Source organism: Parambassis ranga, chromosome 10, assembly GCF_900634625.1.
Source record: "Parambassis ranga chromosome 10, fParRan2.1, whole genome shotgun sequence".
Classification (NCBI taxonomy): Eukaryota; Metazoa; Chordata; class Actinopteri; family Ambassidae; genus Parambassis; species Parambassis ranga.
The window spans coordinates 523,904-541,943 of NC_041031.1; the positions used below are offsets into that span (position 1 = coordinate 523,904).

The 18,040-nt window shown below is 43.5% G+C and overlaps 2 protein-coding genes across 4 annotated transcripts; both read left to right on the forward strand.

Moving 5' to 3' along the window:
- Positions 1 to 837: 837 nt before the first annotated feature.
- On the forward strand, positions 838 to 12,612 carry trappc11 (trafficking protein particle complex subunit 11). The gene is made up of 30 exons (XM_028415397.1): positions 838 to 962; positions 1,774 to 2,002; positions 2,089 to 2,258; positions 2,358 to 2,428; positions 2,800 to 2,914; positions 3,002 to 3,101; positions 3,193 to 3,266; positions 3,349 to 3,445; positions 3,562 to 3,695; positions 3,786 to 3,927; positions 4,861 to 4,954; positions 6,792 to 6,871; positions 7,218 to 7,296; positions 7,604 to 7,658; positions 7,919 to 8,064; positions 8,149 to 8,210; positions 8,320 to 8,452; positions 8,575 to 8,705; positions 8,872 to 8,997; positions 9,088 to 9,281; positions 9,369 to 9,517; positions 9,660 to 9,781; positions 9,887 to 10,006; positions 10,107 to 10,172; positions 10,255 to 10,411; positions 10,492 to 10,603; positions 11,566 to 11,657; positions 11,778 to 11,911; positions 12,019 to 12,186; positions 12,270 to 12,612. Exons 2-30 carry the CDS (start codon positions 1,796 to 1,798, stop codon positions 12,312 to 12,314), a joined length of 3,375 nt encoding a protein of 1,124 aa, XP_028271198.1. The 5' UTR covers positions 838 to 962; positions 1,774 to 1,795; the 3' UTR covers positions 12,315 to 12,612.
- Positions 12,613 to 13,000: 388 nt separating this feature from the next.
- On the forward strand, positions 13,001 to 17,604 carry spdl1 (spindle apparatus coiled-coil protein 1). Of its 3 annotated transcripts, XM_028416417.1 has the most exons (16): positions 13,024 to 13,059; positions 13,235 to 13,299; positions 13,566 to 13,727; positions 13,847 to 14,023; positions 14,468 to 14,662; positions 14,757 to 14,771; positions 14,805 to 14,906; positions 15,027 to 15,125; positions 15,225 to 15,335; positions 15,434 to 15,574; positions 15,718 to 15,824; positions 15,988 to 16,108; positions 16,191 to 16,257; positions 16,338 to 16,529; positions 16,602 to 16,677; positions 17,261 to 17,604. In XM_028416417.1, the coding sequence occupies exons 2-16, from the start codon at positions 13,297 to 13,299 to the stop codon at positions 17,403 to 17,405; spliced, it is 1,713 nt and encodes a 570-aa protein (XP_028272218.1). In that variant the 5' UTR covers positions 13,024 to 13,059; positions 13,235 to 13,296; the 3' UTR covers positions 17,406 to 17,604. The 3 variants fall into 3 exon arrangements, with proteins under 3 accessions (XP_028272217.1, XP_028272218.1, XP_028272216.1); XM_028416415.1 differs by having other exon boundaries at positions 14,757 to 14,906; XM_028416416.1 differs by lacking the exon at positions 13,235 to 13,299 and having other exon boundaries at positions 13,001 to 13,059; positions 14,757 to 14,906.
- Positions 17,605 to 18,040: the final 436 nt, after the last annotated feature.

Sequence of the window (18,040 nt, forward strand, 5' to 3'; positions counted from 1 at the left end):
AGTTTCACCTTCGTGCATCCAGTCTGCAGCAGCTTCCCGTGGACTCAGATGCGTTTTATTATTAGATCCTTCCATCAATGATAGACAAATAGTGGTGATCAATAATGATGATCAGTCGCTCACATATAACCATCACCACAGTGTGTGCAAAATATACATTAAGACCCAAATAAAACACTGTCCAGACTAAACCTTCATTTCAGTGGAGCAGAACCTCAGCAACCAGGCAGTGAGAACAGGAAGGTCGGGGCTAGAACAGGTAATGAGAGGTCTGAAGCGGAGTCCTTTAAGTCCAAAAACCACATCACCCCAGAGCAGCAGAGGAGCCTCTGAAGAACAAGCGTGAGTCTGGCGCCACTGTGTGGCTGCTGCAACTCCCTGCATGGATCCATGTTAACTGCGATAATCTGTACTCAGAAAGTAAAATCTGGTTTGTATTAAGATTAAGGATTACTTTATTAATCCCCGTGGGGAAATTAAGTAATGATTATTTCTACTGTACTCTTGCTTTGAACCAGCAGAAGAGCACATATGAATGAATTCAATCAATTCATTTGCTCATTATGGGCTGAGGCACGGAGAGCTTTTCTGTCTCCAACATTCAACTTCCTGTTCTCCATTTACACCCAGCATGTAGCAGGATGACATCAACAAACAGACATGCACATCTAGTGTAGATGGTTTATTTGTACATATCATTTTCTGTTTGTTTCTCATCTCTGCTCTTCGAAAGCACAGCTCTGATCCTAACGCACCGCTCAGTGGCGCTAATGTGCCAGTTTGTTGTTTGCCGATCGCACTTTAATTTTGAAAAGTCCGACCGGAAGTGTTAGTCAAGTTCTGCCTAGAGGCTAACTAGCTAGAGTTTGTTGTTGCTTCAGTGACAGCAGCTAAATTAGCTTGCACATTCTGGCTCGTCGACGTTTACACATCGGTGACTTTCTGTCTAATGGTGACCAGAGGTGGGGTTCGTCTGAAGTGAAGACAGTCAGCCAAAAACTAAAACGGCATTGACGTTTAATTGTTAATTAAATTTGCAACCTCGCCTACAAACTAGCTAGCGCTAACTGTACTAGAACACCCCAGTGATCTGCTAACAGCCTATGAAGTGAAGCTAGCTAACATTTCCAGTGCGTTTAGCAACACTGGCAGCTCAGTCGAAGTGATGTAGCTGAGACATGCTATTGTTTAGACCATCCTTTAGTTGAATAGTTTGTTATTGTTATTGTTAGTACGGCTTTATTAGAGATGCTAACAGCTATATCATTAGTCATAGCCAAGTCTCACATCTTAGTTCCGCTTTCGTCTCAACGGCTCTTTGTGTGTCGGTATATAACAGTATATAACAGTATATAACAGTATATAGCAGTATATAACAGTGTATAAATGTTTACATTTGAGAGACATGTCTAGCTCATATATTTGCAGTGACATAGCGACATTTTCGGCTGAGCACCAGTCAGTACGATGTAAACAATGGAACTGTCACTGTTAGCCTCTTGCTTAGCTAGTGCTAACCTCAAGTCTTGTGACCTGCAAGTTTCTGTTCATGTCCGGGGGTTTCTTTGACATTTTACTGTAATTTTTATGTCATACTCAGCGATTTCTTGAATGTCGTCAATGTCAAATACATGTTAAAAACATGCTTTTCCTGTTTCATTAATTTTCACTATGTAAAATTGACTACAGCCTGCATGTGTTGTTTTCTACACTGCCTATAACCAAAGTGATTGATTCTCCTGTTGCAGTGACTTGATTTTTTTTCTTGTGTAGGCACATCTATTGCTGAACCATCATGATGGCCGGTTCCCAGTGGGAGCTCCCCGCAGAATTATGTTGTCGGCCTATGGCTTTTGTAGCCCTAACTGGCCTGGATGTTGTGTACAACGCTGTGCACCGGGCCATCTGGGACGCCTTCTGTGCAAACCGCCGTGCTGACAGAGTTCCCATCTCTTTCAAAGTGCTCCCAGGAGACCATGAGTACCCCAAATGTCGCACCAAGGTAGCATATTATCCCAACAAAATACCAAACATTTGTTTGCATCGAGTGATCCTAAACAGGTTCATGTTCACTGTGTCTTTGTCTAGCGTACATCGTATGAATGGTACATCCCCAAAGGCATCTTGAAAACCAGCTGGATGAATAAACACCTGAACCTGGTCCCTGCTCTGGTAGTTCTGTTCTATGAACTGGACTGGGATGACCCACAGTGGAAAGAGAAGCAGTCTGAATGTGCAACTAAAGTGGAGATTGTCAGGTACATGAAAGTTGCACATCATTTTATTCCAATGTGTCTAAAAAAATTACAGAAAGTCAAAATTGCTGTCAGTTACATATGCTATTTGTTTAACTTCAGGACAAGTCTTCAGGGCAGGAACACCAAAGTGGCTGTGGTCTTAATCCAGAAGAAAACGCCACTACCTCCAGGTAGGTTTCTACAATACAACACCTGAGTCTTAGTATCTGTTTTAATGGCTGGCAGCTGTTGTCTGTATGGTGTCTCACTCTCACCTGTTGCTCTGCCTGTATGTGTTCACATTGGCTGCTGTTGTAACGCCACAGCAGCACTGGTTGTTATCACACTGTTGAACTGCATGGTCTCCCCAACATTGTGAAAATAATCAATCAAATTCATCTTGGCTGAAAGTTAAAAAAATGAAAAAAAAAAGAACACAAGTTGAAAACTAACTTTTGAGGAAGGATTAATAGTTTACTATCACTGGTCTTTATAGGAATGTGTGTGTTAATGTAATGATTAAAGTTCTTTTCTATCATCTGATCTCTCCTTGGTTTCACAGGAGAGGATCTGGTAGCATCAGAAAGAGCATCGGCTCTTTGTACCGCCTGTGATCTGTCCGGCAAGAGTCTCTTTGTTCTGCCACACACAGACCACTTAGTGGGCTACATTATAAGGTACCTGCAATTCACCAACCAGAGGTGATTGGATTTAAAGTCAGTGATAATGTAGTGTTATTAATTATTAACGATGTGACTCTGAAGGTTGGAGAATGCCTTTTATGAACATGCACAGACGTACTATTACACCGAGATCCGTCGTGTCAAATCACATAAAGAATTCCTCAACAAGACAACACATCAAGTACGTATACGCACTTTCCCACATTAGCATGGATCAGACTTGATATTTTTAAACAGCTTTCAAATTCTCATCTGCCTTTGGATGTCTCCAGCTTCTGTTCGTCAGACACCAGTTCAAAATCGCTTTCTTCAGTGAACTGAAACAGGACACTCAGAATGCTCTCAAGTAAGTTCTGTACTCTGTTTGCTTGTCTGATGGAGTAGGTTTGTAGTTGTTCTGAGCAGTTTCTTTTCGTGTATTTGTGTAGGTACTACAGGACTGCATACAGTCTGGTGCATGAACTCAGAGCGCACGAGACCAACATGTTGGAGATTAAAACTATGGCCGGCTTTATCAACTATAAGGTACGTTTAGGCATGTCTACCTACAGGTGTCCGGTGGGAATGTCTTACTGATACACTTGAATGAAGTCTGTTACTGACCCTTCACCACCTGTGTCCCTCCGTTTGTGCCTCTTTAGATCTGTCGCCTGTGTTTCCAGCACAACACACCTCTAGATGCTATAGCCCAGTTCAGGAAGCACATTGACCTGTGTAAGAAGAAGATCGGCAGCGCTGAACTGGCCTTTGAGCACGCTGCATGGATGTCTAAACAGTGAGATGGACACACACAATCCTATTAGGTATATGTAGTTTTCCTTACTAATAGTTGAATAATATTTTTTGCACTTCTGCTGCCAAACAGGTTCCAGTCATTTGGTGAGCTATTTGATGAAGCAATAAAGTTGGGTCTGACTGCTATCCAGACCCAGAATCCGGGTTTCTACTACCAGCAGGCTGCCTGTTACAGCCAGGACAGGAAGCAGCTGGCCCAGCAGCTCTGTCAGGTGATGATTCTTCCATTACTGCCTAAAATTATACAAGTCATCACAGTTTTGGGGTCGCATTTTTCAGTTCGGTTCGGTTGACTTTGTTGAGGTTTTTTCTTTTTTTAACACTGGAAATACCATAGATGAGCATGAAATATGTATCCTCCCACCAGCAGATAGAGAGCTCATGATGTTTTGCTCACCCTTGCTCATGACATGCTAGTTGAATAGACTGAACTCCATTGACTATTCTAAGATAAGCCATGCTAACGGTACTGATGTCAGCATCTAAAACAAAATTGCCATTGAAATATGGTATTTACATGCTGTTCTGTGAGCCGTGACGGGACCGGCAGCAGCTTTGCTGAATGCAGAGTGGTGTATGTCTCCTCTGCGCTGACTGCAGCTGAGACTGCTGCGTGAAACTACTGAGAGACTGACTGCCTTGGGGCGGGGCAGGAGCTCACGGTCACAGTAACTACAGAATGAAACGTCCCTAGGTTTGTCGCTACTTACTTTTGACAAAAAAAGATTTGGAAAGTCACCAAATTTAGCGAGGGAGTCACCAAGTTGGCAACACTTGTTTGCTGTCATGCTGTGGTTAAAAAGCCTTCCTGCATTACTATATGCACATGTCCTGAACCGCCCTGAACACGTCTACCAAATGGTTTGGATGTGTTCAGGGCGGTTCCATAAAAAGAAGTTATGGCAGCATTGTAGTACTGATACTGTACTATCTGCTGCACCACAAGCACTGCTCTTAGAATGGCTTGTCTTACGGCTGCAAATATGTCCCTGCAAGCTAACACAGCATGCAGTTTTGATGTAAAAAAACAAAAATGGATTTAAAATGAGTCCAGTCATATTTACCTCTCCTTAGGAGGTTGAAGGTTTCTGTTTGGCTATTACATTGTAACTTAAGGTTTAATTGGATTGGCTCTTTTTGTCTAGGCTGGAGCAAACTATCCTGCTCCTGATCCTCTGGACATCCAGGGTGGAGGGATGGACTTCTATGGACAGAGACCCTGGAGACAAGGACACCAGAGTATGTTCTTTCCCCAACTCCTTACACTGACTTTATCGTCATTACTAAACAGCAAATTTACTTAAAGATTAACCCAACACTGATTTTAATCTGGGCTACTTTAGGTTTGAACCAAGTTTTTCATGAGGGAGACTTTCTAGAATAAAAGGACTGCTTGACATATTTTTGGAAGTAGTGTTGTGACACCCATATTTATTCATTACAAAACTCCCACCTGCCCATTTCCCATGTCCTTTTTACACATACGGACCAAAACATTAGAATGTCAGGGAAAAGTTCATTAATTTCCATAATTCCATTCAAAAAGTTAAACTTTGACAGATGATAGACTCGGGGCCCACAACGATTTCAAGTATTTATTTTTACATAATTTGGGCTCCCAGCTCTTAAAACCACAAAAACAGGAATTCAGAAAATTAGAATACTGTAAAGAAATCACCATTTACTTCTCAGGTTTTGCAGAAACAAAGAAAGAAATCAGGACCACGTCAAATTAATCAAAATATGGTACCGTCTAAGCGACATGTCAGTACTTGGGAATCATTTTGCCCTAATCACTGCCTCGATGCGCCGTGGCATAGAGGCAATCCACTTGTGGCGTTATGGAAGCCCAAATGTCCTTGATGCTTGCCGTCCGCTCTTCTTTGTTTTTGGGTCTGGTGTCCCTCATTTTCCTCTTAAGAACACCCCACAGATTTTCCATGGGGTTTAGGTCTGGGGAGTTGGCTGGCCAGTCCAGCACTGTGATGGCATGGGCATTAAACCAGGTTTTGGTGCTCCTGGCAGTATGGGCAGGGGCCAGGTCCTGCTGAAGGATCACATCTGCATCTCCATACAGATCCTCAGCAGAAGGAATCATGAAGTCCTCCAAAACATTCTGGTAGACTTTTGCGGTGACCCTAGATTTGAGAAAGCAGAGTTTACCAACACGTGCACCGGACATTGCACCCGGAATCATGACTGACTGTGGATATTTCACACTTGGGTTCTGTTCCTCACCCGTCTTCCTCCGAACCCTTGGACCTTGATTCCCAAATAAAAGGCACTTACAACAGTCTTCTCCTTGGCCCAGTTGAGACGCTTCCTGCAAGGCTCAGGATCAGAAGTGGCTTTACCCGAGGAAACCGACAGTTGTAGCCCATCTCCTGGATGCGTCTGAATGTGGTGGTTTTTGAAGCTGTGACTCCCTCCTCATTCCACTTCTTCTGGATCTCTGCCAGATGCTTGAATCTTGCCTGTGTGATAATCTGCTGAAGCACATGGTCCCCTCTGGTGCTGGTGAACTTCTCCTGCCACATTTTGCTCTTCTACTAGACTTTCCATCGATATGCGTGGACACGGCACTTTGTGAACAACCAGCCTCCTTAGCTATGAACTTTTGTGGCTTACCCATCTTATGGAGGTTATCAATGATGGTCTACTGTCTTCCCCATATTGAACTGAACTGAGACAATTTAAAGACACCTGGGGAAACCTGTGCAGGTGCATTGAGTTTAGTAGATGATTAGTGTGTGACACTCATGCCTTGCAAAATTTGGGCTGATTTCTTCACAGTATTCTAATTTTTTGAATTCCTGTTTTCGTGGGTTTTATGAGCTGGGAGAACAAATTCTGTAAAAATAAACAAATCAATACTTGAAATAGTTTAATATGTGAGCCCTGAGTCTATAATCTGTGAAAGTTTAACTTTTTTCTGTGGGAGGGTTGAAGGCTCCTGCTTTTTGTCTGAACAAACTTCTAACATTTGCATATTACACAACATTTTGATGGGAACCTAGTTGTGTCATAGAGTCTGAAATGCATTGATGAAACATGTCCTCTGCCTTATTGTTTTCAGGTATTGATCCCCCTGATGCAGAGAAGGAGAAGTCAGGGATTCTGGCTCTGCATATGAAAGAGAGAGATGTACCACATTCTGTAAGAACACACACTGACTCAGCTGCAGGATTTGCATGGTGCTCTGTTATGAGCACAAAGAATAAGACTTGCAGTTTTAAAGGGCTAATGGCATAGACTTTTTGCACTAGTCTAAACTGAGTACCTCCTGCCTCACACACACACATGCCCTCATTAACCCCATAAATGCTTGTCATCTTTTTCTCATGGTTTAAGCTCAAGCAGGGGGGCTTAGGTACACTCCTTCAACCACTGAGTGCATCACAGACACTCATCGTTGAGGCAGGAGTTATAAACACCTAGTGCACACACTCTTCTACCACTGTGTTTATATGTATATTGCCTCTCTCTCTGTCTGCCCCTACAGGAGCTAATTATAGCACTTCTCAGTAACGCCGTCGCCCAGTTTAAGAAGTACAAGTGTCCTCGAATGAAGAGCCACCTCAGTGCGTATAGTATTTTGTGGTTTTTTTTTGCACTGCACCATCACGATTCAGTGTTGGGCAATTAGCCCTGAGCAAAATTTGTCATCAAGAGATTTGTCTTCTTTTGGCTAAATTTGTCAATCTGTGCTTACATTGTTTAAACTGAGTTGTCCTGACTATGTGGATCTAATCACACAGTAAGCTGAGGTTATATATGCATTTTTCCTCTACATTTTGCTACCCTTTCATGTTCCATGAAAGGTTGTATTATATTATGTCACCATGACAGTCTTCCTAATATTTGTCTTATTGTCTACCTCCATTGCAGTGGTGCAGATGGGGGAGGAATACTACCATGCAAAAGACTACACAAAAGCCCTGAAGTAAGTCCCATGCTGCTCTAATGAAGCACAGTTTCACCCTTTCACCTCCATGTACATGCTTAGTAGAGGTGATACTGCACCCACAATCGTTTTTTTGGTATCAAAAACGATGTACTTGTTTTTATGCTGCACAGTCGGTCATAGATTTGGAATAGATAATATGTTGTGCATCTTTTGTGGAAAGTATATGGGGAAAGAGAAAGTTTTTTAACATTTGTGATATGTGATATTTAAGGATTGTATGTGTAATATGTTGTTAGGCTGCTGGACTACGTGATGTGTGACTACCGCACTGAGCGATGGTGGGGTCTCCTCACTGCCATACTGACAACAGCCCTGCGCTGCGCTTATCTGATGGCTAGTGTTAAAGACTACATTATATATTGCATGGAGCTGCTTGGCAGAGGTATGGAACAGGTTAAGACAAAATGAGGCTTTTGTGATACATCAATTTAACATATAACAACACATAATACATCTTGTCTTGTAGCTTCAACCTTGAAAGTGGAGCAGAAGTCGAGGATTGAAAAGAATCTCATGAAAGTGTTGACCGTAAGTAGAAAGGTCGTACATGGTGTCACAGGTGGAAATGATAACTTATCCACACTTCAACCAGCACATTGTTTTTTTACACACTTATTATGTGTTGTTGTATTTTCAGAATGAGGTGCCTGACGCGGAGCCAGAGTGTGATCCGTCCTCTGTCAATGTAGCAAGGTCGTTATGGAACGACCGCATGGCTCTGGCAGGATCAAATGAGTTGACGATAGAAGTGCAGGATTACATCCCATTCAGTTAGTAAACACAGTCACTTACTCAAAAGCACTGTTCAAACACAAATTTGTTGCTTTTTTTATTTGATCAATAATAAATTCCAAACAATATGAAATAATACTGGCCTCTGCTCCAATTCCAGTCCAGTGTAAGGCCAAATTCCAGACACCCAGTTTCCACGTGGACCAGCCCATCATGCTTCAAGTCTTCCTCCGAGCTGACTGCCCACATCCCGTCTCCTTCAACAAGCTGGCAGTCAGCCTCAGTAACCAGGTACTGTGTGGTTTTCTCTACCAGCAAGCACAATGGCAGGAGCTTACCTTAACAACACACACAGTATCAGTGACTTTATAGACTTATCTTCTAGTGAGCAGGGTTGTAAGGGTTTCCCCTCGGTTCATTTTGGCTGATGATTTTAAAAGTCTTTGTCTGTCATTAGGAGTACAACCAGTGGTGCGTGGTGGAGTCATCAGGTCAGGAGAGTATGACTCTGTTACCGGGCAAAACCAAATGCTTCGACTTCAGCTTTGTGGCAAAAACAGAAGATGTTGGTAAGAAGATTGAGGTATGTATTTTTCAGGTGTGTGTATATCTGAGCCAGAAAGCAGGATAGCAAATTCTGATTACCTGCGTCTTTATGTGTGCATTCATGTAGATGACTGCTATCGAGGTGATGATGGGCAGTGACAGCGGCCGCTGTGTGTTTCTGAGCTGGAGAGGTGCCGGAGGAGATGCCGCCTCTGCCCATGAAGCATTGCAGGCTAGCAGAGCGTCACGGAGATGGGGGCGTGGCATTGAGGCACGCCAAGAGCTGGACTGGGACAGCCTGACCATGCAGCACAGCACAATGTAAATCTATAAATCTACTGTCAGTTACAAAGCCTGTTCATATCCATGCTGATGAAATCAACAGAAATATTTATTGTTGAATGTTAGGATCATCTCCAGAGTTCCAAAGATCTCTGTCCAGCTGAACCACCAGCCCCCGGCACTTACCAATGAAATGTACTGCATCAGACTCACTGTCCAATCACAGGAGGAAGCCTTGGCAAAGGATCTGAAACTGACAGCTGGCCTCAAACCAGGTATGTGGATTCAAGTACAGCAGCAATAGAAAAAGCATGAAACACCCTATAGTACTGCACACCCAGACGTTCCAATGCTATTAATAAGTAACTGAGTCATTTGTAATAATGGGAATAACTTGACATGTTTGCTTCTGGTTAGGCCAAGATGCCAACTTAGGCCAGAGCACCCTTGTGACTCTGGATGCCTCCAAGGTTTGTGACGACAGCGCCCCCTCACTGCTTCCTGAGGTGCCTCTGGGAGATCTGAAACCAGGCGAAAAGGTACACATAAATTTACAAAATAAATGTTTTCAACAACATATACTTTCATCTTCACAGTGAATCGTGCTAATTCCAGTATCTGTCTTTTGTGTGTTGTGCCTGTAGTTGGAGAAATGTGTATATGTGAGGTGTGTGTCAACCGGGCCGAGGGTCTTCCTGTTCCATGTGGCCTACAGCATCAATACCACCGTGGAAGGACGGCAGATTGTCTGCAAATGCCATAAGGTAGAGAACCTAGTCTGGCCTGCATACACAGCAAACATTCTGCACACCGTCATGTGTGTTTACTTGATCTGATCTGCTATACTATCCCATCATCTTCCAGGATGAGACAGTAACTATCGAGACAGTGGTCCCGTTTGAGGTGTCGGTCAAATTTGTATCCACTAAGGTGTGTATTACTAACAAAGCTGGTGTGGTTGGTGTTGTTTTTTCTGTTAATGTATGCTGTGTGTGTCTCTGGTTCTTTGCAGTTTGAGCCATTGGACCGGGTAGCATTGGACATTCCCTTTCTGTTGATGACAGATGTCCTGTCATCGTCTCCATGGCCTCTTTTACTCACCTCCTCTTCCCTGGAGCTGCTTACTTTGACCGGCAACACACCACAACTTCAGTCACAGTTGCAGGAAGGTACATGTGTACTCTTAACAATTCTCATTCTACAAAATTGAAAGGAATTGACTTGACTGACATTGTGTTTGTGTATTCAGTGGTTCTGCAGACAGGCGAGTGTGCCAGCGAGTGTTTCTGTCTCCGTTGTCCACCACAGACTAACAGCAATACCACTGTGGCTACTGGACAGTACCTGATATCATGGAGAAGGTACGTACTTACATGTTCAAAATGTTTTTTTGTGTAAAAACATAATAAAATCGTCTCAGTACTAGGCAAATCCAGCCTCAGATGAACAACAAACATCTGAGGTCTGGACTTTGACTAGTCCATTCCAAAACCTTGATTCTTTTATTTAACAATCATCATGATGTAGATTAGCTGCTGTGCTTGGAATCATTGTTCTGTTGTTTGACCCAGTTTCCACCGAGCTTGAACTGTCAGACAGATGGTCCCATATTTGTTTCTAGAACTCTGTTGTTGTTGGTGATCATTAAGACCAAACAGCTCCACTTTGGTCTCATGTGTCCATAGGACATTGTTCCACAAGTGCTGTTCTTTGTTCAGATGCAGTTTAGTGAACCTCAGTCCAGCTTCCATGAGCTTTTTAGACAGAAGAGTCTGTCTCCTGGTAACCCTTCAAACAAACTGTGACTGTGCTGTCACGTTAACACTGAGCATGCTCAGTGAGGTCTGCAGGCTCTGACCTGTAGCTCTTGGTTTGTTGTGTTCCTCTGATCATTGCACGGTCTGATCTTGGAGTGAATCAGCTGGGACGTCCACTCCTGTGCAGACTGACAGCTGAATGGTTTGCACAAGCAACGTTGAACTCCAAATTGTTTGAAATGGTTTTATAAGTCTTTCAGATCGTTGTGCAGCAACTAACACCATTGTTTATGGTGTTAGTGTTAGGGGAAACGCAGCATTGAGGACATGTTTTTGTTCTATTTGGCTTCATTTTTGCTAGCAAAAGTAAGTAAATAAGTAAAAAATGGCACAGTGAAAAAGTTCTTGGTTGTGTTTGCCTAATACTGAAACCAGATGTTTTTGCACACACAACAAAAACATACATTAGAGGAGGTATTATCTCTTGAACATAACTGTAAAGGGGATGCAGGTGGGAGACAAGTCGGTACCAACAGGCTTCTAACGGGCTTAACTCTATTGTACAGGCAGTCATCCAGTCCGGCAAGTCCCCTCATCCAGACTGCAGTCACGCTACCTCATGTCATCCTGGAGTCTGTCCCTCTCTACATCCACGCTGGTCAGTATGCACTGACATTAGATTTGTAATGCATGGTGCATAAGTGTTAGTGTGCATGCACTGTGTGAATATTTAAACATTTTAGTAAATGTTTGTACACTTTTTAAACCTCTGGTGTAGATCTGCCATCATTCGGGCGAGTCAGGGAGTCTCTTCCAGTTCGTTATCACATAGAGAACAGAACAGCCCTGGTGCAGGAGGTGGAGATGCTTGTCGAACCATCTGATGCCTTCATGTTCTCCGGACTCAAACAGGTAACACCACGCTCACTACAGCCAGCATTATCAACTGATAAATCTTTTTCCTCTGGCAGAAATTGAACATATGCACTTGAGTGACAAACATGCTTTTGTGTGTGCAGGTGCGTCTCCGTATCCTCCCTGGTTCAGAGCAGCAGATGCTGTATAACTACTACCCACTCATGGCTGGTTACCAAACACTACCACAGCTCAACATCAACCTGCCACGTTGCTCGTCCTCCAATGTGCAAACACTGAGACGCTTCCTGCCCCAACGTATATTTGTAAAGGTAGCAGACACACGCCTTACTGAGCAAGCAGTCATGAATAATGAGCATGTTCACCAGTTTGCATTGTCTTTCTTTCTCTGCAGCCTCAGGGTCGACAGCTAGATGACGCCTCCATTGCTGCAGCATGAGGAAAATCCTACGGTTTACTGTAAATACAACAACTACGCAGCACTGCGGTCATTTTAGATGTATGATTCCACAGAGGTGTCATTACTAACACTATTTGTTTCATATTGTTATGTAAAAACACCATGAAAACCATCTGTTGACCAAACATCAGGAGACTTTTGTGTTTCTCAGAGTGAATGTGATGTGATGCGAAAACTGTATGTATCCGACCTGAGCTACTGTATATGCAAATTTGGGTAGAGTGTAATACATGAATGTGATGAAAGTTTGATTAAACTAAAGTGATGTAAACTTGCAGTCCTGTTGTATATGTGCTCATCCCATAATGCATTGCACCACAGAAACAGCTACTTCTCTGTAGTTTGTAATCTGTTCTAAAGACTACATGAATGGTTGGTGTGGGCATACCAGGAGGCAGGTAACTCTGAAGCACCATCATATTTATATTTCATGAAACATGTTCTAAATACCAACATGTTTCACACGTGTTAAGTCTAAGCCCCATAGGACACGTTATTATACGTTATTCTAACCTATAAACACAAACCAAAGCTTCTGAACGTTTGACGGGCGCCTGTCCTGCTGAACGTTTGGTAAACAAACATTAGGGGGCGCAAGTTGCACAGCTCACAGCTGTGCCAAAGTGGCCAATCACATGCAACTCTCGTGGAGGCAAGGTGTCGCGATAACCCACGAGAACTGGTTTCAAAACTCTGGCGGTTTAAGAGACGAGTCGTTGATACGGTAATAAAGCGTGTCGTTGTGTATATGGCTTAAGTAAATCTTGTTTGTAGTTACTTGCTTCGTGACATTTCGAGTTATTTGACTTGTTTAAAAAGCTAGTTGTAGGATGCCTGTTGCTATTTGTAGCGTTGTAAGCTAACAGTGTTCATCAGCTAATCAGGGTCTGTGGTTCTAGGTCAGCACTCAAAGCTTCTCTGGCCTCTATCAATACACACCTGTGAGGAGTTGGACGGAAAGATGGTATACAACAACAACGCACTTGTTGGCCCGTTGTTTGTGACTGCTGGAATGAATGTGTATACGATGACAGTGATGCTCATGTTAGCTTACGAGTCTGCAGAACAATAGAGGAATATTAGCATTAAGCGACAGTTTCTCCCGTTTGTAGCTTTTAATGCTGCAAAATAGCGTTGGAGATTGAAGGCGACACCTCGTCCAAATACAGTGATGTACCGGTACCTGGTCAACACAGAGCCTTGACTTTATGATCTTGGCATCTCCTCCAGATGGCGGCAGAAGAAGAGATACAGCGGCTGAGAAGCCAGCTGAGAGAGAGGGAGGAGCAGGTCCACCAAGCAGCTCAGGCTGGTTTGGATCTCCTGAACCAGCAGGTGGAACTGCAAAACAGGCTGGATGAACAGAGAGTGGAGATGACCAACGCACTGGAGGTATTACATTAACCTGCATTTGTTTTCTGTATATGGTATTCAGCTAGGTCATTTTTATGTGTACAGAATACGTGTTTCTAACTGTTCCACCTGTCTCTGTATGGACGTGTTCATAACAGACCCTTGAGCAAGAAAAGTACTCCCTGCAAAAGGAAGTGGAACTGAAGCTTCGGATGCTGGAGTCACTGCAGTCAGACCATGACTGTGTGAAGAACCAGCAGAAACAACAGCTTCAAGACCAACAAGAACAACTGCAAAGAAACCACAACATGGCACTCAATGAGCTCCACAACAAAGTACGACAATCTGTGAGCTTACCCCAAGCCCTGTTTTAGAGAGCAGGTTTTTAGAAAAATTAGTTTTGTAGTTTGTTAAATTCAGTAAGTTCACTTGGCAGAAAAGCCACAAGAGGCGGTCAGTTGTGTCAGTGTGCAGGACTTACTACAAAACGTAGGTAACAGGCACACACCCACAGCCCAACATCGACAGGCGGCCAACCATCATGGCCAACTACTACTACTACTAGAAAAAGGGTACTTATTAAGATAAGATGGGACTTCATTGATCCCCAGAGGGAACCAACCATTTTTTATCAAACATGCTTCTGAATTAGCAGTTTTGTTCGTATAGAGGGGAAAAAATCTTAACGTAATAAAACCCAACATTGTAATACTCTACATACATGTGGTGTGTGTGTGTTTCTGCAGCCGGATGTTAACGGTGTGTCTGTCTTGTCTCAGATGCTGAGGTTGCAGTCGGCTCTGGATGAGTCACAGCTGAATGAAAAGCAGCTCAAACACAAACTGGAAGTTCAGACTGAGACTCTGAATAACAAGATGGAGGAGCTACAAGCTCTGAATGAACACACCCAGAGCTCCATGACATCTGAGATGATGGAGGTGCAGATGAAGATCATGGAGCTGGAAAACGTTAAGGTAACAGCCTAAACCTGATATGTCTGGACCATGACCGTTACCTTATGTTTATGCAGCTAAATTCAGAACTGTGTTTTAATTGTGTGTCTGCCAGCTGGAGTTGGAGCAGGTGCTGCAGGAATCTCAGTACAGAGAGCAGCAGCTGGAGCTGACTAACAGCAGCCTGCAGCGGCAGCTGGAGCGGGTCACAGAGGAGAAGGAGGAGCGTGAAAAAGAAGCCGTCTCCTTGTTCAACTCATTAGAGGTGAGCATGGCCAGTGACAAGATGGACCATGCTGTTTCTGTGTGTGTCTCTTTGCTCTTCTGTCTCTAGATTGGTGTTTGACTCTGCATTGTTCTAATGTTTCATGTCATGCTAACACAGAAATCTCGTGAGGCAAACCGGGATCTTCAGATCCAGTTGGATCAGGTTCTTCAGCAGGCCCAGGATCCAAACAGCAGAGGGAACTCTCTGTTTGCTGAGGTAACAAAGCACCCCCTCAACCCAACATTCAAATAAACGGTTGTTTTACAGCTGAGCGTTAACACTGAACCCAAACCTTCTATGGGTCTTTCATGGCAGTTGGAGGATAAGAGAGCTGAGATGGAGAGACAGCTCATTGGCATGAAGGTCCAGTATCAGTCCCTGCAGAAAATACATGCCTTCAGCAAACAGCAAATGCAGCGCATGAAGGTACATGTATCACAGAGACACATCACTGTACAGTCACTATGATATGCTCTGGAGTGTATACTGTAAGCCAGGTTAATCACTATGTGGATGATGTGCAGGTCCAGATAGCCACTCTGATGCAGCTGCAGGGTTCCAGAGCTGACCCTGCTCAGCTGGAGAGGCTGCAGTCCATGCTATCAGAGAAAAATGGGGAGATCCAGAATCTGATGACTAAGCTTCAGAGACTGGAGAGGGTGGAGGTGAGAAACAGACCTTAAGCTCCTTCTCTGACATACATTTATAGTGGCTGTCCTGGAGAGACTGCCTACTTTTGGAACAATGACAGGTCAGATTTAGCCTTGACTATATCCCATGTGGCTAAAAATGTCATCTCTTTGTGTAGATGTTATTGAAGTCTCAGCCAGCCAATCCTGTTGCAGCAGAGGGCGGTGAGGGCCAGGATGAAACATACTATACTGATCTACTCAAGATGCAGCTCAACAACACTGTGTGAGTAGATCCAGCTTCTCTCCGAGGACAGAAGTCCGTCCTCACAATCTAAACCGTTAAATACAGGGATTTGTGTTGGACACTTGGGCTCCTCTAAAAACAGGATGCAAGTCCTTTGTTATGTCTTCAGGAGTGTTCGATCCTAACTGTTGTGTATGCACAGTAAAGATGCAGAGCGTCTTGGCGATGAGCTGTCCCTGCAGAGGATGAAGTCCTTGTCAGAGAGTCAGAGAGCTCTGGAACTAGAAAGGAAGTTGTTTACGTCAGAGCGGCTGCTCAAACAGGTAAAATGCCGCTCTTCTGGAACTTACCTGAAAAGAACAGGACCTTTGCATTGACGGTGTGAATTTTTGTCCTCTGCTGCAGGCTCAGAGTGACAAGATCAAGCTGCAGCTGCGAGTAGAGGAGCTGCAACAGAAATATGAACCAAAGGGTAAGTAGACTATCACACACACATTATTCATGTGTCATTCACGTTTAGTAACACTGATTCCTCTTGAACCCTGTCTGTAGAGGCAAAGAAGAATGTGATCCAGAAGAGAAAGAAAGAGAAATTTCCTGTTAACTTTGCACCTTCCTCTGATGAGACCAGTGTTGGCAAGGGTGAGCCGATTGTTACCATGGCAACAGATGAGACGAATGCTAAAACTGCAGACCCTAAGGCTGACCCTAGCCCCAACAAGGAGACTGTCGGCTCCACACAAGGTGTGATCACTGGAACTTGTGTAATGTAACTGTGATGTGATGAAAACATGAGTCAATTATTCATCTCAACAGAAGTAGAGCCCGAGCCGCGGCCTGCAAAGTGTGTGAAGATCAGCGGAGATGAGCCGGTTGTGATTCCCAACCCCAGGTCAGTGTGCGCTGCCTGCACTGGTGGAAATTTTATTCCTTTCCTTTATGCCTTTCCTCCTGAGACTTTTTTCTCTATTTTGTTTCTGTCTGGGTGCGGGCTGCAACGATTAGCTGAGTACTCGAGTAATATTCGAGGGCAAAATGTCCGAATATAAGTTGTTGTCTGAAACCCAGGCAAACCGTTTGCAGGCCGGACACACACACACACACACACACGCAGCGGTCCAAAGTAGTGAAGCAGCTATTAGCTGCAGCCGTATTGATAGGAAAACTATGACATTTACGCGTGATCCAATTACTCGAATAATCGCAAAATTAATCGGCGAGTATCCGAGTATCAAAATACCTGTTTGTTGCAGCCCTAGTCTAGATGGCCTCTAATGCTTGTGTGGGGATACATGTCGTATACAGATTAGAACCCTGGCTGCTGTTGGAAACATCTGAAGGGATAAGATAACCCAGGTTTCTCATGTTGTGTGTATGGACATGCCATATCTTGTAAACACTCCTGGTCATGAGGACTCTGTCTTCTTTAATTCAACTGTATTTGGTGACTGTTCATGTGTTAACTGTTCCCTCAGTTCTCCCTCGGCTGACTATAAAGAGAGAGAGATGGAGAACCAGCCACAGAACCAACCAGACGAGAGGAGAACGAAACAAAGAACAGTAGAGATGATCCATGTCAGCTCTAAGAGCAGTATGGAGAATCAGTGTGCACAGCAATAGCAGGAGCTGCTGTCACAGGTGGATGTGTGTATGTCTATGTTTAGTGTCAGTTTATTTTAATGTTGAAAAAGGCACTCTGACTGAATAAATTCTTCAGATGACGGTTTCATAATTTCTAGTAATATAACTGCAAAAGTAAGACATTGTAACAACCCACACATAACAATGTTGGTGATAAAACAGCTGAGTAAGCACTATACAGCATCCAACAAAATGACAAACATACTAAATGTTCATTTATTAAACATGTTTTTTGTGCTACAACTTATGTCGTTTTTTTAGTATATAGTAACCACCACAAAGGTTTATGACTGTTAAAATAAACCTGTTGATTCTTCCTTCAGCACTTACTTAAACCACCACCAGGCCTTAGCTTCTCTCTGAAGTGCTGAGGGGCAGCACAGATGCCGGCATGCTACTGTGTAATAAAGGAGACGGATGAGTCGCAGCTGTTCCATACACACACCTAGTACTGCTCCCTTTGATCAGACCTCAACCATTTAAATGTTGAAGCTTTTGTAGGGAAGGAGCAATGCAACACTTTGAGTGCACGTTTTGTTTTTCTTGGTTATATTCCTGGATGATGTGTTTAAACATGACAACATAACCAGCAGGTTTTTCAAAGTGTATGTATA

Bases quoted from the DNA above. Each gene is read 5' to 3' on its own strand.
- trappc11 (XM_028415397.1), top strand. From the start codon at position 1,796: ATGATGGCCGGTTCCCAGTGGGAGCTCCCCGCAGAATTATGTTGTCGG. The intron at 2,429-2,799 runs GTAGGTTTCTAC...TTGGTTTCACAG, and splicing joins GAAAACGCCACTACCTCCAG to GAGAGGATCTGGTAGCATCA. The intron at 3,267-3,348 runs GTAAGTTCTGTA...GTATTTGTGTAG, and splicing joins GACACTCAGAATGCTCTCAA to GTACTACAGGACTGCATACA.
- spdl1 (XM_028416415.1), top strand. The intron at 13,728-13,846 runs GTATTACATTAA...TGTTCATAACAG, and splicing joins AGATGACCAACGCACTGGAG to ACCCTTGAGCAAGAAAAGTA. The intron at 15,575-15,717 runs GTGAGAAACAGA...CTCTTTGTGTAG, and splicing joins AGAGACTGGAGAGGGTGGAG to ATGTTATTGAAGTCTCAGCC.